Raw genomic sequence first — 26,164 nt, forward strand, 5'->3', positions numbered from 1 at the left:
GATGTGTGTGAGACTTGATCGGTTAGTTTCGAATATTTGAATATTCGGTTAAGTGCAGTTTTGAATTATCGAATACTAAATTATTTAAAAATGGACAGCTTTTCTTTCTTTTATTAGGCCTATATTTTTTTTTAAATTTGTTCATAAAATTGTGATAAAAATATCTGGGCAGATCCATGGTAAAACACTTTACATTTGGAGGGGGTCTTCTGTCAACTCTGTGCTGTTCTATAAAGTTACAGCATTGATTGTGGATTTTTCTCAATGAAGATCCCTTGGAATTAAGTGACTAAACTATATAAAAACAAAAAAAAATTGAGGCCAACAACATTAATTTCTGTTTGTTGGGCAATAATTTTTTTTGTATCAATGGTAACTCACTTTACAAGAAAAGGACTTGCCCAGCATTTGAAAGTTTCCTCATACCGTGCACTGATTGAAAACATCTTTTTAGTGCCCTTACATCACTTCACGTTATTTTGTCTGTCCATCGTTATAAGTTAAACAAAAAATCAATCAAAAAAGTCTTTTCGCATTTATAACTGTATGAACCTTTCTCTCTGCCTTAAACATAAAAACTCACAATAACACATGCATTTTGCATGTAAAGCAAGGTGCCAAACTACCTAAAATCCATAATTTTAGCCCAAAACTAGTTTTTGAGAAAAAAAATGCACTTAACCGTATGAGTTTCGTCCCACTGATCTACATGCATATATATGATCTACATATCTACATATATATGCACAGCTTTTACAAAATTTTACATTCATTGCATCCCTACGATCCATAATTGCTTTAATATTCCATGCATTTTGTATCATACTGGCACATGCACACGTATGCATATTGTATCATTATTCGCTTTAAATAATTCATTTCATATGTAGTGTGTTATTTCAGCGAGGAATGTAATCAGTGTTCTGGATCAAAAATGTCATTACTCTCAAAACGCCATTTGTCACCAACTGATTTTTTTCCCTACCCCAAGTGCATTGTCAACTCTTTCTCATTAGTGATGAGTGCTGTTCATGTACATGGTGATGTGAGTCTATGAATCGAAGGCACAGTAGTGTGCATGCTTGCTCAATTGTAGTAGGCTTTGTCCTGAGGTTGACAATGTAAAATCGTAATTTAAGATCTACCAGTACACGCTTCATAGACAGCAGCAGTCATTTGGGACTGACACAGCACAGTAGTTTCGTGACTAAGCCCCATCTGCTCCCTATTGGTAATATTATTATCAAGCCCCTCCAATGTACAGACCCACCCTATTCAACATGTGGAACGTTCCCGTCAGCGTAATAACCTGTCTGCTATTCTGTCACATCAATCGCCGCGGTGTTTCCCAAGACGCAGCGAGCTACATCAGTTGGATCAGCCGCGCAGTTATTGTTTGGCACGTCAAACAGTGCCGCGCCTGAACCCAAGGTGTTGTTCCGTGTATCAACCTGACGGACTGATGAGGGAAACATGTACATGTAGCAGTTGCTAGATTATCGTATAGATGTAGATGCCTCACTCTGTCTCAACATGTAAGTTTATTATTTGTACGTATGGTTCTTCTACGGCTTTTCTTCTGCCCCCATCACTTATGAGGAGGACAGGGATTGGTGAATTTATGATTAGACATTGGACGTCCCATGGTTTTGTGGATATAAATGTTGAATTGAATTGCGCTTAATTAGAACTTTTATTTACAATGTAAATGCTGCCATTCTTTACAATGTTTAGATGATAAAGTGATAAATTTGTAAATGCATACAGTTGTAATTTAGGAATAAAATTGGCTCCAAATTCAACTGTTCGGGTTTGAAGATTATCATAATATATCATTTAAGATTTAATAGAAAGAAAAAAATCAATGTACATATAATTTCAAGAGGTTTTGCAGTGAATGTGCATGTCATGTACAGTAGATAAAGTACTATGCAGACTACAAATTATTCCAGGTGGCAACTGGAAATGGCTTTTGCATTTAAATTACAGTCATTACTTATAATTAAATGAAATTAGATCAATTAACTGGATCTCGTCCTGAATTTGTGCCAATTTAATGTTGATTCCTGGTTTAACAGTGTGCTACTAGAAGCAGCTTATTTGGAATGCTGCTAAAAAAATTTTTATAAAATGACATACTATATTGCAGAAAATAAACTTTTTTAAATTTAGAATGACTTGCTTTTCTTAAATTATATGAATTTTACTTTAAAAATTAAAAAAACCCAAGACATTTTACAAACAAAATGAAGGTATCAAAATTGAAAAAAATCGAGACAATGAAAATTGAGAAATAGAGTCGAACACCAAATGCACAAACTGTTTTTTTTTGTGTCAGTGAATCTATGACAAGAACAATACAGGCACATAAATTGGACAAAAATTATAAGAAATGTGTTAAATTTACAACTTTCCACTGCATTTGCCCCTTAAAATTAGAGCCAAATATTGTCAGCATTTGTCAAGTCAAAAGTATCCAGTGTTAATTATTTACACATTTCTATCCAGGGCTGACATGTGCCTGACATTACAATATGCTTTTCTAATATTGATGTACAGTTATTGATGATGATGGTCAAATATTAATATCCTACGAGTAAAACTAGTGTGCATGGTGGAAAGGCGATTTCATTTTTAAAAAAATTTTTACATTCAGCTTGCGTGGTTGAAGGTTTTATTTTCGGAATTTTGATATTTTGATACAGCATTTCAGTTGAATAATATAAAACATCATTATTTATTCTTGGTGTAGCTTCATTTTGCATGCATGGCCATTCACGTGAAGAAATGTCAAGGTCATTAACAGCCTTAGAATTTTCATGAATAATCTATTCCGCAGAAATAAAGGGATTATCCACTTCAGAGTCTCAGCTAGTCACCTTCATTCATGCAGTTTTTAACTGGAAATATTGAAAAAAATGTAATTGAGATATGATTTCAAATTTGTGAAATATTTGTTGGCAGAGTGGTGCAGGGATTTTATGAACACAATTTACATGAACATTTCTTTCAAGGGTATGATTAAATTCATGTTCATTTTGTGACACCACAGAGATCGGGTACAGGCAATCCAACAGGTTAAGTCGGTTAGAAAATTCACAAGTCAAATCTCAAGCCAGTGGTCATCATAGCACAGAGAAAGAAACTCGAACCCACGACCTGCTTTCTAGTGCAGACGTCTTACTACTCCATCGACCGCCGAGCTTGCACGATTGGTTGGCAGGTTCGAATTGGCTGTGGCGGCAGGTACTGCCATGAAACTATTCATAAGATCTTGGATTTTGCATCGTGGTGATGCAAATATTTGCCCTTCACCGACAAGAAAGTATATGAACAATAACAAAGCAATGCCTTTGATACTGTTCAGTTGAATACATACATGTAGTAGTTATTGTCACTTGACTTTTTACTGGGTGTGATTGGCTTGTTACATACAACGACAGCCACAGTAGACATTTTGATTTGATAATTCTTACAATGGTGTACATGTACATAGTTTGAAACAATTTATTTCATTCTTTGTCAGTCACAGCACAGGCACTTTAAGTGGTTGTACATACATGTAGCACAGAGTACATGTACATACACAATGTTATCCCATAAGATATAGTATAATCAGTAATTTTGAGATATTGCTCCCTAGATATCCCATGTATAAGTATGCATCATGATCAGCCAGATCAAATTGGTTACAACACACACTGTATATTTATTGTTCTTATCAGTTTCCAACCTCCCTGACAAGTTTGCTGAAAATCTTAGCTTTTTTTCTGGCCTCCAGTAGTGTGATAAAAAACACTAAGCAAATAGTGGCCCATTACATCCAACAGTGTACATGCATGTACACTATCACTAGTATCAGAATCTTACAAGCAGTGATTGACACTTATGAATAGCAAACCGTGGACCTGAACTTGAATTGCTGTTTAGACAGTCAATAGTATATTTGTCCATTTCCCTCGGGTCATTGTGTGTTCTGAAGTCAATTGGACGGTAGACAAATAATCACTGCAAATTATGTATGCCCTTGAGGCCTACTGTACATGTCACAATAAACATGATAGATGTGGTAGACAAACAGACCAACTGCAATTCTGCTGGTATCTGTTTGTGCATTTGTGCCAATTGACAGATAACTCTAAAGCTAGCATCAATTTTAAAGGCACAAGACTAAGTCACAAATATTCATTAGTTTGCTCAGTAAGATGTATACAGTACCTTGTGAATTGTACATGTAAATTAAGCTGGTTTCGGGCAGATGTGGCTTAAAAGTGTCATCTCCAAATTTCCAAGTGAAATAGAAATCGATCCAAAGTCATTAAAAGGTGCCTGTAAATTAACTGAACTATTGGAATATTTTGAAATGAAATTCAAGGGATCTGATAGTTTTTTTTCCATGAATTGTTTCATTTTATGCAGAGAAAGTAGCCAGAACAATGCAGAAGTACATGTAGGCCTAGCGACTACTAGTGACAGAAGGAATATACTGAACAAGATTGCATCAAGTCAACGTTAGTGTGTAGGGGAACAATCATGGGTCGAAAACTGAATTTGGCTCATCTCTCTGAAGGCGAGTGCCGTCAAATTCTGGATGTCATCCAACGAGATTACAGCATCAGACAGAAGGAAAAGGAACGCTTGGTGTAAGTTTCAATTCTGTGTTATTTTGTTTTGATTGTGCTTTTGTTCGTTTGTGTCTTGTCTCTCAAACCATATATTGGTGAAAATGACCAGAAATCAAACAATTGTTTTACCGGGTTTGTAGTCTTTTGTATAAGAGTAATTAAAATAGTTGTACCATTGGTTATCCAAAAAAAATATATCCCCAAAACATTGAAAAAGTGAGAAAAACAAATTTTGATTGCATCACTGATTTTGGAAAAGATTATTTGGAAAAGATTATTTGCAAAAATAATGACTTAATGATTTCATAATTTGTTTTAAAAATAAATAATGACATCGTTAAGTTCATATTTTTACCACACACATTACATTGTACCTTCCAACATCCATACACATTTGTATGAAAGACAATAAGTTCTGCAAATTTTGCACTCTTTATTCTAATCAAATCAAAAATTTTCTCATAATACATGATTTAGCTCGTGGGTCTGGGGGATTAAAAACCCTTCAGGTGATTATTTTCTCGTTCTTTTTCTCCCCGCATCGGAGTAAAAACTATAACTTTAAAAAAAAAGAGAGTTATAATAACCAGTTTATTTTGAAATAAACATCCCCAAATGGATCCTTTATATTGCAGTGCTTTAAAGACTGTCTGTACAAATATTCTCCTGAGCTCTCTAAAGCCGGAAGGCAGAAAGCTTTTAATGTGCGGCAGCAAAATGAGTACTTTTAACCATTGGATCTTATCAAAATATCCTGCGGAAGTCTGTAGATTCCAAGATGTTTCCTAATACTACCCATTACCCACTGTAACTCACTTGGGATTGTCCGCTGTCAGAAGCAAAAACATTAAATTGTTTACGCTAGACTTGAGTGTTTTCATAAGAACCATTTTCTCTCGATTTTGAGAAGACAAGACATAAATCATATTTCCAATATAAATGGAATGTACTTGTCCAGGTATCCAGTGGCAGGAAATGTCCTAAAGCATTTGTACATGTACATACATGTACATGTGTAATCCTTTTTAAGTGATTGTTGCTGGTACATGTGCCGGTGCTGGTACATGTGTGGATGTATTCACAAACCTGCGATCAGCCGCGTTTCTCGGACAGCGTGTCAGACAATAATTGCCTTGGACCAAATTGGTTGTATAATCCCACGGAAAATGAATTTAAATAGTCACTTGATATCATAGGAAGTGACTCAAGTGCTCGGTGGCCCAGTTAACGTAATGTATGCATCTATGGGGATTTTAAAAGTAAGCTCCATTATTTAATTGATGCACAGCAATCGTGTAGAAAATTGCTTGAGTATTTACCGGACAGCTTAGACGTAAAAATGTACTTAGGGTGACTGACAGTGACAGAAGGAAAGAAATCCTCTCTTTCGCACAATAATTTAGACACAAATGCTGTATGTATTTTCTCGTGTTTACCTCATACACTCAAAACAGTTTGAACAAATTATATATTTGTACAACGGCCATATTGTACATCAAAATAAAACTCCTTTTTCCGGTGTGACACGGTCCGTGTTTTTAATTTCATGGAGCTATGGTTTTGTGCACTCTCAAGGGCAAATTTGCAAGTACATTGTACCTTTGTCTTTGGTGTACAAAACAGCACGGACGACAACGCAACAACAATTGCATAGATTTTTCATTGCACTTGTAGGAAAACTTTGTCTGTACTTTACAGAATGCATACTCCCTATTTCTACAAACTGATAGGTGCAATTCTTCGCGTAAGTACAATGTACCCTAAAAGGGAGATTTGGTGGAGACCATTGGGAAAGACATTCTAGCGCATTGTTGATGAGGACTGACACTCACGCAAAGACGTGGTTCTCTGCACATTCACAATATAACAAGTTGTGCGTACTTCGCACCATACGCGTACAAACTATTACACGCACACCGTGTGCTCTAGCTATCCACCAGCTCTTTCAAGAGGTGGTCAACAAGCCTTCTTCTGTTGGTGTTTATACCCATATTTCGATGATTCACAAATCAACTTGTGAATAATTTATACACAGACAGAGCTTCCTTTAGCAATTACCATTCTTGTTATCAGAGAAAAGTAATACCCTGCATACACACCCTACATGTATAGTAATTGAAATTAGTGGGATGCCACTTCTCTGCGGCCCTGACATTACCATAGTTAGCCTTGCTTTGCATTAGGCCTCCGTGCATGGGTATAGACCGACCGCTGATCAATACCAGTGCCCAGAAAAGCTAATGACTCATTACCAAGTTGTGAATCATAGATTCGATTAGCTCAGACTAGGATCCATGGAGGGTTCTGTTTCGTAATTATCAGTAATGGCAATTACATTCAGTGCTTAAAGATACTTGCATGGTTTATTGACGTGTTGTGTCATCAGCAAGATGACTGGCGAAGATCATGTATTAGTCAAATTGTTTGATACATGGAATTATGTCATTGTATAAGTTAGGAAGCCTGGAATTTTTTATCTGCACAGAACTTTGCTCAACAGCACTTCCGGAAAAAAGTAAACATTTTATTGCAATTTGGAATATTTCAGCCGTCAGATTTTTCTTTATCCAAATAGATAACATGATATCAGTAATTCTGATACATCATCCTCAAATCACTTCAGCAATTGTCTGAAGAAAATTCCCTAAATTGCAAATTTAGAGATCTTTCAACTGTAAATACATACTATACTTATGTACAAATTTTACCGAGTTTAATTTTCTCCAATATCAAGCGTCAGTTGATAATCCAATGTTGTTTTCTTACTTATTGTACTTTCTAATTTTTGAGGTACATGTAATTTCTGCTGTTTCATAAATGCTTACCTGCAATTCTTTATCAATTGGTACCTCGATATTCTTTGAAACTATTCATTTGTGAACTTTTGTGCAAATGATGAAGTATAATAATTTTAAAATGAGTTGTACTTTGGCGAGGGTTATTAACCTCAATGTGTTAATTTTACTCAAGAAATCCACAGACTGCAGCCACTCACTTGTAATAACGTCTGATAGCAGGTGTTTCTTACATTGTACTCTGCAAAGCTCAGCCAGTAATCCGTCATCAGAGTCTACTTTATTTGTATCTTCTAAAACCCCCATAGCATTTTGAATATATGGCCGTGTTCCCACTTGTGTTTACTTAAGTATGAGCATCTTGAGTCTAAAAGTACTGTTTCAACAATTCAGTAAGATCAATTTTCCAAAGTGCCCAAAATAACAAACAGGGGGAAATTTGAGATTTGTTGTTTGAGCAGAGGTAAAGCATACAAAAGAGGGATGGGAACCTACATGTAAATGTGAGTGCTGTCAGTTTGATTTGAACACATCTTCAGAACGTCTTCAGTACTTTTGAAAGTGACAAGATATACATGTACCTGTACAAACATGACATTTACGTAAGTGTCTTTTGCATACATACATCCATCAAAGAAGGCCTTGTGAAGATGAACTGCGTAAGTGAGTTTATTAGGACGTACATGCCCAGTTCTGATCAGGAAGATAAGAATTATAGTGTTGGGTTTTGCCATATTGTACCGGTATGCTCAATGCTCTACAAGGATTCATCAAGGTTGCTTGGTTGGAAATTGAAGCCACAGTTTCCTTTTACTGAACAGTTTACTATTAGTACACACATGCATCCATTTTTTTTTTGTGAGTTTGAAGATTCTTAACAAAAAAAACCAAAAAAATTGCCAGTTGATGTAAATTATCATAAGTCAAAAATGAGACGTAAGTCTGCATACATGTTTATGACATATGTTCATGTCATATGATCATGTCATATGATCTTGTCATATGATCATGTCATGCATGTCATGTGATAAAAGTTGAGAGGAAAAAATCTTTGGAGTGCCTTCGTGGGAATGTACTTTTGTCATTTATCCGGTCTTGTTATGCCTGGCTTCTTGAGGACATGTTAAATCACGGAAGCTGAGACAGGCAGAGCAGGTGTTAGGATCTTAACAATGTTAGTATGGATGGATTGTGAGACACTACAAAGACAAGACAGATCCTTAATGGTGACCATGGAGACAAAAGTCTGTCCTCAAATACATTTTGGCACCCACATTTATTTTATTATGATCACCCACATACATTGCAATCTCCAATTTGTCAGATACATACGTGTGTAGCTTGTCTTAATGTGTAATTTTACTTTACAAACAAATTTTAGAGCTACCGGTAACATGTAGATCTTGCAAACTCAATATTTTGAAATCAAAAACAATACTCAGTGTTGCTCTTCCCTGACCAGTGGATAATGAAATTATAAATTGTTAATACAATTATGTGGGCCTTGCAATGGATCAAAGCAAACAGAATGTACGCACAAGATACTTTGTCTGATGTACGTTACGTACATATAGTACGTACATGTACATGTAGTAGCTACCGGTATGCAAGATGTTCAGTAGTTTACATCAACAGATTTTGGACTCATGAAATATACAGTGAAACAAGTGCATTAATGGAAACTATGTAGTTCTCTCACAGATAGGTTCTCACGTACAGTGGTCAAATGTAGAATAAATTTAGTGTGCACATTACATATTCACATACAGATTTATGTGACACATGTGTAGGCCTACTGGTACATGGGTTATGAACATTAACTCTGCAAGTTTATAGGATTTATAGCAGTCTCGATCGTCTGTCCCTTGGTACATATTTAAATGATGAGTCTGTCGTACAGTACTTTACAGTGTAATGTATATCCTGTACGTGTACCCGCATATTACATGTACCCATTACAGTTTAGTACACGTTCCTACATAATTTCCCGCTCAACTGTACGCACACGGAATAGAACTCCCCTTGGCAATGCTCGTGAAATTGCGCATTTGTTGATCAACTTATAAAACCCCTCGTATGTACTCCTTAGAGTGTGTGCGGAAAGTGTAGTCATGCTATGCCCTTTAAATCAATGGGGAAATCAGTGATGAATTTCATTTGTAATGTACGCAGCAGAGTAAAACTTGCGTTGAGGACAAATAATAAATAAAGTGCTGTTTTGGTCATTTTCTAAAATGTGGAGGTCTTGAAGCCGAAGGAGATTTAAAAATATCTTTTGAGTTTGCGACAAAAATTTTGTTTATAGCATGTGCATCAATTACAATTTACCGGTACGTTGTAGCAAAAACTTATTAAAACGTGTTTTAAGGAGAAATAACAATAATTTGTTGTTTTTGACATTTCCTCCAGTTTGAGGTCTTGAAGCCAGAAGAGATTAGAAAACGTCTTTGAATTTGAGACAAAAAATTATCGTACCAGTAGTTTCTCTTGATGAATTGTGTAGCTAAGCATAATTAATGAATTCCATCTAAATAAGGTTTGAGTTAGTCATTTTGCAATTTGTAATTGATTTATTGGTATGAATCTTGAAATGTTTGTGCAGACTACATGGACTTTTCATGTCAACATGTAAATTATTTACAAAATATATGTAGGCCACAATATGTCTGTGCTGTAAGCATCATCCCGTGAAATGTAGAACACAAGGGTAATTTGGCAAAGTACAGATCATTTGTAGATTTACTGTGTGTCTGCAGGTAAAATATAGACTCTCACAGATCGGAAAATGCATGTGTAGCGCAGTCAATCAACCGTGGTTAATGAATAATGCTGGCATGTGTTGCTGAAATTGGACCACGACATGCACCACTTATACGCGCATATATCTGTATAGCTTTCAGAGTATAAAATTACCAAAACTGCCAGCATACATGTATCATGTACCTTAATTCATATCATGCACCATCTGACATTGTCTGTTTCTTTTCAGGTAATTTTTGGTCAAAGTTTTGGGCGACAGATGTTTGTGACTGTTTGTTGGCAGCAGCAAGATTCTTTATTCCCCTAATGAATATAATATTTTTGCACTCTCTGGCATCACAAGATACATAGTTTACAAATGGTAATTGTGGTGTTGAAATTGTCTGTGGCTAAATACCAATGCTACAACAGCTGCAACCAAACCAAAATGTGTACGTACATGTACCGGTAGGCCTACCAAAAGATAATTTTGGGTATAATGCACTGTCAAGGGTCTTCGCCTTTAAGTTAATGTGAAGTACCGGTATGCATCTATAGGAACGTTATACCAAGAGTATACATACCTTCTTATTTTGGAAATGCTGTACTGGTATGTGGTATTAAGTACACTGTAAGACTAGGGATACTGTCAATTGCAATTAAAAGATATTTGTACTATAAGACACGTAGAACGTTGTACATGTAGATCAACACGTACACAATCTTAGATTTGTCCTCATTATGCCATAATGTGCCCACACTCCCAGATGATCTCCTAGTACATCCAGTCTAAGGATTTGGCATGCCCACTTGCTCCATTTCTGTCAACCGAGTCGGTCTTCATGGGCCGATTCACACCAAATGAGATTAAACTACCATCAGGTTTAAGAAGGGTGCGAAAGAGCGATTGTGCGAGACATACGCGAGTGCATGAAGAGTAGGCCCTATTAATAACGTCTGGCTCTGTGAAGTGGAAATGAATTCGCCGTTGATAACTGAATAACTGAATAAGTATAAAACCGAGTATTTCTGCTTGAGTGGCCTGTTTTGCAAATTATCTCCGAGCTTGGATTAGCGATGAGCTGTATCACTGAGGAGGACTGGCAGGCCGTTTGATTTGGGTCACGGCTGAGATCAGGATTGAGTAAGAAAACAAAATGACATGTACCGGAACCGGAACACATACATTTTACTAATACTGTCACTCCTGAGAAAAAAAGAACAGAACAAAAAAGTCTAAAAAAAATCAAACCATCTGTTTGAGATACACTTAATGTGTTTATATTTATCACCAATGTGAATTTTTTTCACAGTTTGAACTATTTTGTTTTTCTTCACTATTTAACACATTGTAGCATCATGTGCAAACCTTCCGGTCCAGTAGTTGAAAATCAGTCATCCGTACTGTCTCCACACCATACATACGTGTGCACCAACCATTGAGGCTCGGGTATAATACATGAGCTTTATCCAAGACGTTTCCCCTGTCGTTTTTCCCCCAGGTCTCCTGTATCATCTGCGACTGTAGGCTTTTTACTGTCATTGCAAGGATATTGCCTTTTCTGTCTTGTCGACCCAGATACAGTGATGACATATGAAGGTTATTACATAGATGTCGTGAGGTATTAGGAGTTGTGCTGCGGGGTAGTGCTTCCAATAATACATTAGTTCCCAAAATGGGGAGCTGTGTTTTGGGAATTGTAACACCCTGGGATGGCATGTCTGGACTAGAGGACAGGATTTCATTCTGCATTTAAATATGTGCCCCTGATTGTTGAAAGGGTGGAGAACATAATTGGGTTGTGATTTCATTATTGCTAGATACAGTAATTACCAGTACATGTACATGTAGGGCAAGGATAAAATACCTTTGTTTCCGGTTACCCCACCAACCTAAATCTGGCGGAACCTTCATATACATGTAGGCCTAAGTCTTATTATTTGAAAATATAATTTTTAAAAAATGCAAAAACTTATGGTCCCCCCCCCCCTCCATAAATGCAGGACAGATCCGCAAAATAAATGTATATGATATATACATTTATTTTGCGGATCTGTCCTGCATTTAAAAAAATGTTTTTTGTAAGTTTGTTGGCAGTGCAGTCTTGCTGTGTGGTGCTGGGAAGCCTACAATTCATGCAAAAAACCCACAAGATTACAATTCAACGAAGCCTACAATTCATAGAAATTTACAAGATGCTTTGTCAACACATCTTACAGCCAAAATAGTTTGCATTTTTAGTCAAAGTTTACTTAAACTTGAAGTTAAATATTTTTATGTTAATACTGTATTGCAACATACAGACTGTGCTCAATTATTATATCATTCCTGATGATCAATACATTGATAAACTGTTACACCCTTAATTAGTGTTTCATGAATTCTCTAAATTCCTTACAGAAAGCTGAAGAAAATTGCCAGATCTGATGCCTGTTCTGCTTTGCCAGTAGTTCTACTGTAGATGGTTTATACATAGTTTGCACCAAGCCAATGCGAATCAGAAACTCAAAAACTTCTTTCTCTTCTTTCTAAACAGAAAGCTACAGAAACTTGTCAAAGATGAGGAGCAGAAGCGCCTGGTCCTGTCACGCCAGAAGCAGTTCAACGAGAAGTACTGCATCTGTTGTTTCTCCTCCTTTGGACTGATCTTCAACAAGCGAGCGGAGTGCAAGAGCTGCGGGTTCTTTGTCTGCCGAGACTGTTCGGTCAAGCCGGAGGGCCACAAGGAGAGCATGTGCCTGGGATGTGATCAACAGAGGTCAGTGGAGAAAGCTCAATGAGGGTACCTTTACATGTAGCTCTAAAAATTGGGAGTCGAATCCATCTCAAGATCACAAGTCCAGTTACAAGACACAGGTCAACTCACAACTCAGGTCGTAAGTGACAGGGAATGAACCTTGACAAACGAATGCCTTTTCACAGTTCATTTGAATAGCTTGTTCTTGACTTGCCCGTTTTGACCTGTGTGAATTTGACCACCTCTGTATTCAGCCAAAGACAACATTTGTTTATGCACTCATCCATAAATTTGGAATTCATGAAGCCCTGCAACACAGTTTAGAAAGTGCATCAGTGCTTGTATCCATTAGGTGAATAGTCACTCAGACGGTTCTCTTTTGAGATCACAAAATCGAATTCACGCCCTTGCACTGAATAATGAATGCAGCTGCAAGTTGTGATCAGCAAGCCAAGTCTAGGCCCACTTTCTGAAATCTCTTAAGATCCAGGCTGCATGTTGCAAAGTCATAAATATTTCAGAATTCCACTGTTTTAACAGAATATACTGTTTTGGAATAGTTTTCTGAACAGCATGATAATTACTGGTGATTGCAAGAAAGTGATGTAAGAGATATGTGAAAAGCTCATTACTGTAAAATAGCATTACACACTTAATTATAAATAAGCCCAAAGGAGTTTGTACCCGATATTGCTGTACCGTCCTTGTCCACTCTCTCTTCACCGGTTGGGATTTTAAAAATTTAATATGGAGGGACAGGTACGGACCTTGAAGAGATGAGCAGTATACATGTAGATCTGAAAAGAGGGCAATGATTCCACAGCCTTACGGTACTTACATGTACGCACATGTAACCAAGACACTGTAAAAACTCTAAAAGGTTCTGTTTTAGTAGGTGGGAAGACCTTGATAAATATTTCGATGAGAAGGTACGTTTCATAGAATCATGGAAGGACAAGATAAGATTTGAAGGTTAATCAAATTTGCATGGTGCAGTCAGCAATAAGAGTAAGTTTAAGTTTGAAGCATGTGACAAGAAATCACATGCCTGACATGTCGGCCTGGGAAGGGTTCGAACGTGAGAAAGGTAAAGAAAAGCTAGATATAAATAAACCCTTTACAAACCTAATGTCTATGATTTACAATTCAGGATGCAGATGTAGATGTGCTTAAACATTGTTTAAGAGAGACAATGAATAAACAAACTACATGTACGTGTACAAGTACCGGTACCTAACAGATAGAAAATTGTTTGAAGTCATTCTTAATGATACTTGAATGGCAAATTACAAGCAGTTAAGGTCCCAAGGACAGGAAAAATGCCACATTTTAGGCCCTAAATTTATAGAATGACCCATATACCGGTAGTATAGATAAAAATATTATCACAAGAAATGGGATCATAATTGAATAGTATCAAAAAGCAAGACCATAACTGGTACATATACACACTGCATGGCAGGAGTGTTGATGCCCAGAATGTATCAAGTAGGCCTAAGTGTTACAAAAAGAAGAAGCAGTGAGATGCTCATCATCAGATACGTGCACAGTGCAAGCTTGTTTATCCAAAAAGCTCCTGGCATATATCGGCCAGTCTCTATTCCCCCAGAGACAGAGTCTCTTTGCCTGGGTTACAAGCTTTTCCGAGCAGTACCGGGGACTGGGACGGGGCTATAAGTGAATTAGACACGACACCTGTGGAAATCTGTTGAGGATTCCCGAGCTGTTCTGCAAGGTTTCTAATTTCTATCACGGAGTCGGGACATGGGGTAGGGGGATGAGGGAACGTGATCAATGGATGTGTTGACTTGCAGAGAGAGTGGTACACTTAGGATATTCCTTATGAAGAGATAAAAAAAGGTGCGGCGTTATAGATTGGTGAAAGGTCTGCAACCTTATTATTGTGACCACCTTTTTTTGGGGGGGGAGGGGGAGGGGGAGGGGGTGTGCAAGAGGATGGGAACATTTCTTATCAAACATGTCAAAAGGGGCCATGTTGGACACTTGCGCATGTTTCAAGATGTCTTCATTTCTTTACTGGTTAAATAAAGTTAACATTTTCAGGAGAGTGTGCCTTGCCTCCTGTTCCCTACCCCCTCCCCATCCCCCTCCCCCAGTCCTGCCAGTACATAATGTACATTTTGTAGATTCTGAAAAATAAATTCAGCGGTACTCTCATGACTTTGAGAATACATTTCTTCTTATATATTGGGTATAAAGTATTGGGTGCTTGAATACTGTAGTTTCATTGGTCTAGAACAGCCACGTGTCCATTCTATTAAAAAGGAAATAGACTCATAATGCACGTTGCACGCCCACGCCCTCGCAACTGATGAGAAAGTTCTTCAACCACAGGAAAGCCTGCAAAAAAAATTATCAAAGGTTACATCGCAGTGATTTCATTTATTTCTCACACAGTAAGTTACAACCAACAAAACAATTGTTGACTGCTGTGTTGTGGGACATGTCGTTTTTTCCCTCCAGGGGAATGGTAGTACCCTATGCATCCCTCGGGTGTTAAAAAGGGCATATCCCACATCACAGCAGTCAATAATTGTTGATTGTGCAATTTATATACCGGTAGCTGCCTAGTCCCAGTTTAATTATAAAGACCATGTGCACATCATGTGCACCAAATTGCTGCCGGCTGGGTTATTCACCCACTCAGTCGCAAACGTTTCGTGGAAAAAACTCATCAAGCTGATTCATCACAGGCGTCATGTGATCAACTTGGCTGCTTCTTGGCAAACATACGGCTGCGATCATATGCTGGCTTACTTTATTGGGTCAAGGATTATGTCGTCTCGAATGATGTCTCGTTTGGAGTTGCGTACGTGCTCTTGTGCAGTGTACCATTTCATTGCAAACACATTGCTTTTGATTGGATTCACTTCGAGCAGGCTATTTTTGGTTTCTCATCAATTTTTTTTCCCGTTTGAAACTCCAAAAAGGGCAGAAAAATAGTCTTTATCCATCTTTTACTTGAACTGGCAATGACAAACATCATCTACATTTAATCGTAGAGCTCTATGTACATGTAGAGCAGTTTTTGGAATGTTCAAGTAAAAAAGTCAAAACCATCAGGAAAATACATTTACTGCAAATGTGAGTACATGTAGCTTGCCCCTTTACAGCAGTTTCTTCCCGAAAGGAAACCCGCTATCTGTAGCGTGCCCCCCTCCCCCCCCCCCCCCCCATCATGCCCACCCCCTCATCTTTGTATCGCTGTCATCTCTAGGGCCGTAGAGCTGGGACCGTGTCAATTCTCGCCCATCGATAAATGTCATTGCCTCAGCTGGACAATTATTGAGCCAAAAGGTCTTTCGCAAAGGCTAAAATGGTCCACATGGTACATAACTACGGTAGCTTGTCATATGGGGAGACACAGGGTTGCTTGTAGTAGAATTGTGAATTTCGTTTCAAATGAGACTTTATGAGGTAAAAAAAATCCATGCACACCGGTACATTTGTACATGTTCACAGTATGTTAAATGTACATCGCTCATTCTGAACAATTTTAGGATACAAAGTGTGACATTTTTCCTGTCCCAGTTACCTTAGTACTTTTGTAATTTGCCATTCAAGTATCATTAAGATTGACTTCAAAGGATTAACATTTGTTGGGTGGATAGTTTGCTATTGCATCAGAATTCAAAAATGGATGATATCAGATGTTTAAGAGGGAAAAAAGTGGTCCCCAAATTTATAGAAATACCCATTTGAACCTATTTTGTTTGCTTTAATAATTGTTCCAGGGAGCTACAGGTCCAGGTGTGTGAGTGGTTCTACGGTCAGATTCGCAATCGCTTCCGTCGCTTTGGCAGTGCAAAAGTGGTTAGATCACTCTACAAGAAGGACAGTCAATCCTGTAAGTATACTCCAGATTTGCTTATGGGCTGCTTTTATGAAAATCACTCTCTCTTTAACCAAAACAAATGAGCAAACAAATGAACAAAAACCACGAAAAAGAAAAACCTAATGAAAAATGAAAAATTGTTCACAACACAATTTGCTGGAAAATGTGCTCAACCTTTGTGAATTTGCACAGAGAATACTTAGCTGTGGAATCAAAAATGTGCTAGTATAAACCAATCTATAAGGCACAACATTGTTGTAGATGAGCTGTTGATTTTATTTTTCCATGTTTTTTTTCCCTTGCTTTTCCTTCATGTCTACAGCTGATAGTGTAGATCACAGTAGCAATGATTCTGGAGTGGACCATGGCCATCAGCTCAGCCCACCAGCCAGGGAGGCACTGAATGAGCAAGCCTCCAAGGCATTCCAGGATACCCTGGAGAAGCAAACTAGTACAGGTGGGTTAACTAATTACCCCTAAAAAAAATTTGCACTACAATCTTAGCATGAAAGCAAACGAGAACTCAAATTTGTGACATCACAAGTTTTTGCGCTGCAAATTTGCAAACGTTGAACACATTGCAACTCCGGCAAATTTCGCAGCGGATGTTTCCTGATGTCAAATTCGCTTTGCGTTTGAGTTTCACTTGGGTTGCCCCAAACAGACTTTGATATTCAGACAACCAAACTTTAGGCTTAAATTTTCCATTGGCTTGACAATGACATCTTTCCAAACATACAACTGCCAATCTTCAAGATGTTTTAGATCAGTGCAGTGCCAGTCTGAAGTTTTCATTGGACGTCGTATACAAGTGTGTCCCTGGACAAATCAGCGGCCATATGTGAGACTAAATTTTGTTTGGGTTTATGCTGTTGACGTTGTTTATTTCCTGTGGAAAAACCAATTGAATTGATTGAACCGATAAAGCCATGACTAGAAACGTAAGAGCTCCATAAAATCGAAATGTACACTTTTTGTGGCATTAGCTTGTGCTGATAAATTAGTGGAGAGAGGGAGACCACGAACCTGTATCACACACAAACACATTTCACATGCAAACAAGAAGAGACAATGTCTTTAAATCATAACACATTTACATGTAAATTGTGTTATGACATACTGTATGCTTTGCTATACTTTGGGGAAATTTCAGTTGAGTGAAAAATTTTGTTTGGATTGACATTATTCATTCCTGAAAGTAATGTAATGGATTGCCCTCTGCATGTCATTTTTCTGGTGCATTATGCATGCTGAATGTGTACCAGAGTATGGATCGGCCTACGGTATTCTCAGCCTAAGGAAGTAGGAATATCCGGCTCCACTCCTTATTCATATTCCCTATTGAAATATCTGTTTCTAGTCTTCCCCTGACTTCTTTTGCATGCAATATTATACCTGAATGATAGCTTTGTAAATTTAGAAATGGAAGAAAATTACGAGGTTTGATTTGATTTTTTTTCCTTTCTGATGACCTCCCATTAGAGCATGCACAACTCTGTAAGCTGTCCCAGGGGTGGTTTTCCAGCATGCAAACACCTAGAGCACATTCTGGGAAGGCAGTTAAAGGCATGTGTATACAAGCAGAATTTTATCCTTGTTGTCTGTCAATTACACTTGGTCTTTTAACTAACCTACATTCTAAAATACCACCTGATGATCCCATATTAACCATTAGCCTGTAGATCTTCTGTGTTTTTGTTTTGTTTTGTTTTTCAATTCTGTGTTTGGTGTACTAAGAACAATAACGGTAAATCGTTGTTTTGCATTCATTATTTTTATTACCATTTACAGCTAACACAGAACTTCTTGGTGTTCCATACAAAGCTTTGCTCGACAGTGAGTTGAAAAGCAGTTCAGTTTGATTACTTTCGAAAAGCAGTTCAGTTTGATTATTTTTGAAAAACCACTCCCCCCTAATTTTTTTTCTCTCAGTTCATATTGCACTTTACGCACATGCAATGCACATTTTCACTTTTGTTTTTCAGTTTTTATTTTCACATTTTGTGGTTTGATTTAATTAGTTAGATAAACTAAAAGTTAGTGTTTGATTTGAAGTAGCAATGTACATAACTGTTCTTCAGACAGGAGTATTTCATCAGCAGACAAGTTTAATTACAGCTTAGCAACTGAATTTCATTAAAAAAACCTTACCCAAAATTATAAATAAACAAAATGAAACCAGTCAGCTCATACATATAGTACGTCCTGCATAATTTTTGTTGTTGTAGAATTAGACCATGTACACGTACCGATACTCTCACCATCACCACCATAGAAGTGACAGTGTGTAATTTAGAGTGTGTAGCTACCGGTAATTTAACAGCCTTGTAATTGTAGTATGTATACGTCTGTTTTGTTCATACACGTACTGGGAACATATTACATAAGTTTCATGGCATCATTCTCAACTTATGCAATGTACATGTATATTGCACATTTTACATGTACGCTTGATTTCATTCATATCAAACATGGTGCATAAGACTACCAATCATGCTTCAACACATTCTGAAGTAATGTATGCTGTGTATCTTATTTGAAAAGATTAAGACAAAGATATTTTTTGTTAGACTTAAGCTCAATGAATTGCCATACGTTTTGCTCGACTACTGGCAATATTGTACATGGACATTATATTATACTCTTTCTACATTAAAAATGACAGCCCTTACTCAATCTTCACACCTACTAGACCCTGACTGGCTGCCCCTCTTCAAGCCTGAGACGATGTCAGTGGCTGTTCAGGCTCCAGAGGACGTCCTGTCTGATGTCCTTGACAGCAGACAAGCACTGGAGGACTTTGTCTTTAACCTCCCACCGGAAGAAGAAGAGCTTGTAAGATTCTTGTGTAGTGATTTTGATGTTCGTTACCCTGGATAATGGCACAGGGTTTGTCAAAAAATATAGCCTGACTGTGTAATATGGCAGTTCATTGCTTATGCTATTTAATTGTGTCAACTCTGAGAACCAAAGCATTATCCTTTGACAGATCATGTGAAACTTTCCCTTGGGATTGAGTTGGATACTTACATGTTCTTGTTAGATGACTCTGAAAGAAGCCTACCAGATTGTGATTTTGTTTAATCAAAAGTACAGAAATTGGGTATAATGTCAGTTTTTGGATATGTAGCTTGTGGTCTTCTGAAGTTTAGACATAACAAATATGTGCCATTAGCTGGTAATGAACATGTGTATAGCATGAGATTTTTCAGAGATTGTCCTAATTTGGTTTCAAGAATGTTGTGGCGACGTTCCAGTGAGCATGTGTGTTAATTGATGTTGTATTTTTCAGTAGATTTATTTTCACCTTTTTTTTTTATTTGTTTGTGAGTCTTGTGTGATGTCAGCCGTGTTTAGTGAGTCAGGTTGAGCTTTTGTTGAGAGTGGTGTGGCGTGTCGTGTGTGCATGAAGCTGGTCTTTTCTTTGCCCTGTACCTCTGGTTCGAATCCACCCAATGCAAATTTTGTGAAATCCCCCATGTATCCCATAAAAGTATACTTTGCCTATTACTTGAACACAAAGCCTGTGTTCAGACTGTTTGTATTTTGATTTCAAGTGACTTTGCTTAGTAGATGCATGCGAATCAAGAATGTGATGTTTGTATCTTTGTTTACCTGTCGGTGGCCAAGACTCTCATGTATAACCTGGTAAGTTGATCATTTCTCCTCAGTTGTTTAATCTTAAAACTCAGGTCTGTAGTTTGAAACGGAAGTGAATTTGCCAATAAGGAATGTTGTTGAATCTGCAGTTGTAATTTTTAAATCATTTAGGCCTATTTGTATACACTTGTAAAAGTGAAAGTACATGTAATTTTTTTATATTGGTAAGAAAGCATGGCAAAGTTGGGTTATTTGCTGTCACCAATTAAAAAAACCTTGAATATTAAGCAAATTTGTTTGGACTAAACTCAGTAAAGATATGATTGGTTCTAAAAAAAAAAAAAAGTCAAATTTTCCCTTTTGGAAACGATGTCATTTACGTGTATAGGAAATCTGAATTTTGCTTCAACAATTACACTTACTGAAATGCGTCAGTTGTCAAGTCAAAAACAGTCAAGTCACAAGTGTATGAGCTTCATTTGGTTGTTTCAAGAGTTTTACAAATTCCACTCAAAATGTAAATTTTAAAGTCTTGTGGATTTCCCCGTACAAATCTGCCCGTGGATATACGTGTATTATGCGAAAAATAATGAGCGGCCCACGCATGCCCTCCGCAGGCAGACCAACGCTGTGTGATTGATGATAAGACGTCTGCAGTGTAGTTTTGGACCTCCTATGAATTAAGAATTAGTCTGGAACCTGTGGCGCCGCCTTATCTTAAATTATTCATCCTAAGGCAAGCATTTTCATGATTTGCCTTATTGATTTATTCTGCATTTGCGTGTACGTCATTACTTCGTGAACAGACGAAAAGCAATGCGGAAACAAAGATTTAGGGAAAAGAAAATACAGAAATATATCGCCATCCAGTTTACAAGAGTGGTCAAAGAAGTGAAAAAGTTTCCAATGCATAATTTCATGAAAAGATCACGTTAGTATCCACAACAACTACAGCAACGACAACATCTTCAAATTGAAGTAGCCATACTGTTTAATAATATGTGTTTACATAGTACAAGTAGTTCCTGTCTCGTTTCCATCAACATGATCAAGAATAAATCAGTTTACTGTATTTGGCATGGGTACTAGAAAATGAAAAATCAGTTAATGTTAAGAAGTTACATGTGTAGATTTTTATATTACTTGCTAAAGAAAAAAAGTTCAAATTGAAATAACCATGGTTTGATTTCTGCCTTCAATAGTTCACAAGTTATTAAGTCATTTGGTTATCTTGCATCCCTGTCTTTTGAAAACTAAGGAAGAATATAGAACATCTTTCAAAAAAGTTTTTTTTGGCTGTAAGAATCTTTATGGGCATGTATCTCCCCTCCACATACTATTCTCCTTATTGAAGGACACGTTATTTGGGTTGTCTTCCTAGCTTTCCCCATTCCTTTCAGTTGCTAGGATAGCCACGGTCGGTAATGTGCCATGTAATTTATGCCCCATTAGAGGTCATCCATCTTGCAAGCTTTGAAGCTAAGCACTACAATGGAACGCCGCTATAATGAACATCGCGGGATCCACAGAAAGTGTTCGTAATAACGATCGTCCGGTATAGCGATTTTGAACCGGTACCCTCTTTTGACCAATAGTGAATTGGCATTTCTCACATCCCGCGGCCGCACGGGGGTGTCCTCACGACACTTTAGCAATGGGTGGTTTTCTCTTTTATTCCTTAGGGAAATAATAGCCATCTATTGCTCTTCAACACGATGTAACCATGGGTGGTTTGGTGTTCGGGAATTAAACATGGCCCAAATAGTGTTGAATACAACCCGTTGGTTTTTTTGTTAATCTGTTGACTTTTTTCCAACAACAATGTTCGGTACGTTTTGTACATTAAAACCGGGAGCCAAGGATGATATTCGGTATAGCCGAATGTTCGGTATAGCGGCGTTCCACTGTATCTCATCTGAGATTTGTGTATAAATCAAACAGTCGTGCAATATCTATCAGTTGATTTTGCGTATGCAGAAAAATGTTTAATGTGTGGTACTCCTGATAATTAGGACAATTTCCTAGATCCTACACCGAATCTTTTTTTGTCATTTCTTGTGATTAAAAATTGTGCAAAGATTAGGATATCAGAGAGTGGAATAAAACAGATTAAATTTCTATGAAATAGCAGTGAAATTGAACATGAAGTACTTTGGATGAAAATTGCTTGTGGGGAAAAAGCCTTGACGTCAGAATTTAAAAGAAAATGAAAAACAGGTCAGCACGTGAGAAAACAAAGAATTGATGAGATCATGAATTGGAAGGAATTGCTGGAAACAGATGAAGTGATAACTAACAAGCTAGAGCAAATGTCATCGGAAACGGCATAAATTCTCAACGACCGGAAATTGATCAGACTAGTCACTTCACATTAAAAGTGAAGAATCCTTAATTCTAGCTCAGGGATGACAATTTGAGGAGATTGTTTTTTGATAATTGCAAAGTTTGCTCATTGCATCTTGTTTGCTTGACAAGATTGATGTTGACGTATGTACTTTGAACCATAAGAGCCTCATAATTTAAGACACTAGCAGGGCTGAAGACATCCTACAAGGATTTACAGTGTATGTGCCCATCCTGTCGACGCCAAACCCTCATGAATTTGGAATGTCATTTGCAGAGGCTCGGCTCAGATGAAGTTGCCAGCATTAGCTTTGTCAGTACAGGAAGTGTGACTAGAATGCTCTGGCTGCATCCGGCCAGGGGACAAAATTGGAAACACTTTAGGACTGTATTGATCCATGCCCGCCTTGCTGAGATGGAGGAGGCATAACTAGATACAACCAAGAACACTTTCGGCTCGCGCTTTGCCTTGTTGTCAAAATTGAACCGTGCCAAATTAAAGGGGGATGTGAGATACGGAAAGACCCTATGAAAAAAAATTACTTGCTGTTAAGATGGTAAAGTAAGATGTATTTAGTCATAGGAGCTCTTTCCTTGTATTGTGGCAGTTTCTACAATTCAGAATTCAAATCTTTTGTTTTCATTAGTAGGGAAATATGATCCCAAATTTACTTGAGTAACCATCTAATTGTAATTCAGGCTTCTGCTATAGGTAGGAACTGATAACATTTTAGGAATACATGTAGTCAAAACTGTACATCCTTCCCTCATAGTAATTTGCATAATGACTTCTGAAATAAGGAGATCAAGAATGCTTCTTGCATGATTGTTAAGTATCGACAGTGTTGCTTTGCCCTTGTACATGTATTTATGTTTTAACTTTTATTTTGTTTAATTTTGCATGCATGTGTTGTGGGATATTGAAGTGCATTGTTAAATTACAATTTTTAAGACTAATTTTCGATAAATATTTTGTTCTCTCTAGGGTAGACGATTAGAGAAGAAGCCTGCACGTCGGCACTCTGGCCCAGAGGTTGTCATTTTGGATCCAGATGGAGAGCCTCTCAGCAAAGCTCAAGACTCCAACCGAAAGGTCCACTTTGGGGAAATACCACCACCAGCCAAATCCAAGGATACCTCCCTGGTATCAGCTGGGGCAGCATACCATGTTCTTTCCCCCATCGAAGAGGTCCTGTCTTCCCCTGAGATAGTTGATAAGTATTCTGATAGCAATGGCAACAACTTAGCAAGAAGTGCTAGTCCGTTGAAGGATAGAGGTAGCATTGATAGACTCTCCCTTGGCGATGATGATAAACGGGCACGGGCAGACTCCTCTAGCTCCATATCGCCTCACGACTGGGATTCGGGAATCCACATGCCCTTGTGTCTCACCCAAGATGGTGGCTGGGAGGTCTCACAAAGCACCTCCTCAGGAACTGATTCCACTGATGGGTCTCAAGTGAGAGACCCAGCAGCTAAGCTAGGGAGTCCCCTACAGAACTTTAAATCAGATTCAGTGGATAGTTTCACAAGCATGAGCCTACCAAGTCTAGATGCTAATGACACTTTAGATAGCTTGGAAACCCACTATAACTCGATCCATAGCGACACCAACACTCCAGAAGTCACTGATGAATATGTGTCCAGCAGCAGCACTCTTGTCGAAAACCAAAGTGTGAATGAGGACAATGATGATGGTGTGAACTATGTTGGAATTGAAATCGAGCAGTTGACCTTGTCTCGAAGCTCCAGCGAGGAGACCCTGAAGACAGATGATGAGGATGACCTGGATGGCAAAGTTGGGGATCTGACCATGGAAGAGTTTTTACATCAGCTGACGCACCTCTCTCTGTCAGAGATTAGTGAGGATGCTGAGGACCTCAACCAAGATGCAGGAGAGATCTTGGATGTGCAGGATGCGAGCCCATCACTGACGGAGGAAACAAGCCTAGCATCCTCCAACGAGGATTCCAAACAGGATGAGATTGGAAGTCTTAGCCAGAGGATGAAGATTGCTGAAGAGATCCAGCCGTTACTTGCTGAGGAGGAGGAAGACTCAGAACTGGCAAAAAATGTCTCTGTAGACACTCTAGTATTGGAAGCACAACAGAAGGAGGAAAGGTGTCAGGACTCCTTAAAAGTTGAACCTAAGAAACAAGCAGAGAGTGAGGAGAAGCATTTCAAGTGTACAAAAAGTCACCACCACCATTCTAGCAGGTCACATGTTCACGATTCTACAGCCAGGGGTAAAAATCCCTACAAGAGGTCAAAATCTAATGATGATTTCATTTTGTCGGGGAGATCAGGGGATGGTAGGAGTAAGTCCAATGGGAGTAAAAGCCATCGGAGAGATGGGGAACCTGCCATGAAGTGTACCAAAGAGTCCCATCATCATGGCAAGCATCATGAGAGGTCACCGTCCAATCGCTTTATTCGTTATGACTCGCTCCCTCTGGTGGTGGAAGTCTTTGAAGCAGAGGGCAGCTACCACTGGCATCATAGTCACCGAGACTTCCGGCAGTTCTCACGCGAGTCTGACAGCAATGACAGTGAGCCGTCCAACCAAGTAGCATCTAAGACCAGCAGGTCAGGTGCAAAACTGGTCCGAGCAGCTCATCTCTCTCCTAAGTCCTCTTATGAGGAGGACCCCAGCCAGTCCAGACAACTCTCAATAGAGTCCACCACAACAGAGGACACAATGCCAAAGAGCACATCCCAGTCTTCAGGCCCTACCACACCAGAGTCTCGCAGAGACAGCCAGCAGTTGGCTGGAATGTCCTCGGAGGATAGCAGCAGGGAAGAGCAATGCTCCCCGGACAAGCCACTCCACTACTCCCCAACAGAGCAGAGCAGTGGTTTACAGAGTAGGCTAAGTCTTAGTCAACCCAAGCCTACCTCCTTGGACTACGGAGGCAAGGAAAGGAACATCCAGGAAACCATTGCTTCATTACAATCTTCTACTCAAGGAGAAAACACTTTAATTAGTTCAGGGAATGCTAAGAAAGATGAACAGACAGTTGGATGTCATCCTGACCGAAGTACAATTCAAGGTAAATTTCTTGGCAGTGCTTCTTCCTCAGACAGTCAGACTAGTCAGAAAACTTCTAAGGAGCTTCAGTCCCCGCAACTCTCACCCCGTGCTATGCCAAACCAGGCGTCACCTCTCACATCCCCTTCACAGCTTCATTCCCTGGAATCTCTACTGCGGCTCTCTCCCTCTACTCCGCCGACCCAACTCTCACCGGGAGGTTCCCCACTGACCACCCCAAAAAGGATGGCTTCCTTGAGAAAGGACATTCAAGAGCTTGCCAACCTGAGCAAGAAGGTGTCCATCACTCAGGAGGAGATGCTACAGTCTGCTGAGGAGGTTCTAACATCGGCTCATAAGGTATATCCAAAACCTGGGGGAAAACCCTTATTTTTTAACAAAGTGCTTAATCCTTGCATTACTTTAATTAACCATCCAAA

At 38.5% G+C, this 26,164-nt stretch overlaps 1 protein-coding gene across 7 annotated transcripts in view; it reads left to right on the forward strand.

Moving 5' to 3' along the window:
* Positions 1-26,164, forward strand: part of LOC119722801 (dentin sialophosphoprotein-like) — a 46,654-nt gene that overhangs the window by 9,075 nt on the left and 11,415 nt on the right. For 4 of the 7 annotated variants that reach the window (XM_038193144.1, XM_038193147.1, XM_038193150.1 and 1 more), the window contains exons 2-8: positions 4,420-4,643; positions 12,697-12,918; positions 16,653-16,765; positions 17,076-17,210; positions 18,236-18,319; positions 19,446-19,588; positions 23,682-26,084. In XM_038193144.1, coding sequence (XP_038049072.1) covers positions 4,534-4,643; positions 12,697-12,918; positions 16,653-16,765; positions 17,076-17,210; positions 18,236-18,319; positions 19,446-19,588; positions 23,682-26,084 — 3,210 coding nt within the window. In that variant the 5' untranslated portion in view covers positions 4,420-4,533. Of the gene's footprint in view, positions 1-836; positions 1,536-4,419; positions 4,644-12,696; positions 12,919-16,652; positions 16,766-17,075; positions 17,211-18,235; positions 18,320-18,544; positions 18,590-19,445; positions 19,589-23,681; positions 26,085-26,164 lie in introns of those variants that run through there. The other 3 variants (XM_038193145.1, XM_038193148.1, XM_038193149.1) reach the window with 3 other exon arrangements.

This window comes from Patiria miniata, unplaced genomic scaffold (assembly GCF_015706575.1).
Source record: "Patiria miniata isolate m_02_andy unplaced genomic scaffold, ASM1570657v1 HiC_scaffold_16, whole genome shotgun sequence".
Classification (NCBI taxonomy): domain Eukaryota; kingdom Metazoa; phylum Echinodermata; class Asteroidea; order Valvatida; family Asterinidae; genus Patiria; species Patiria miniata.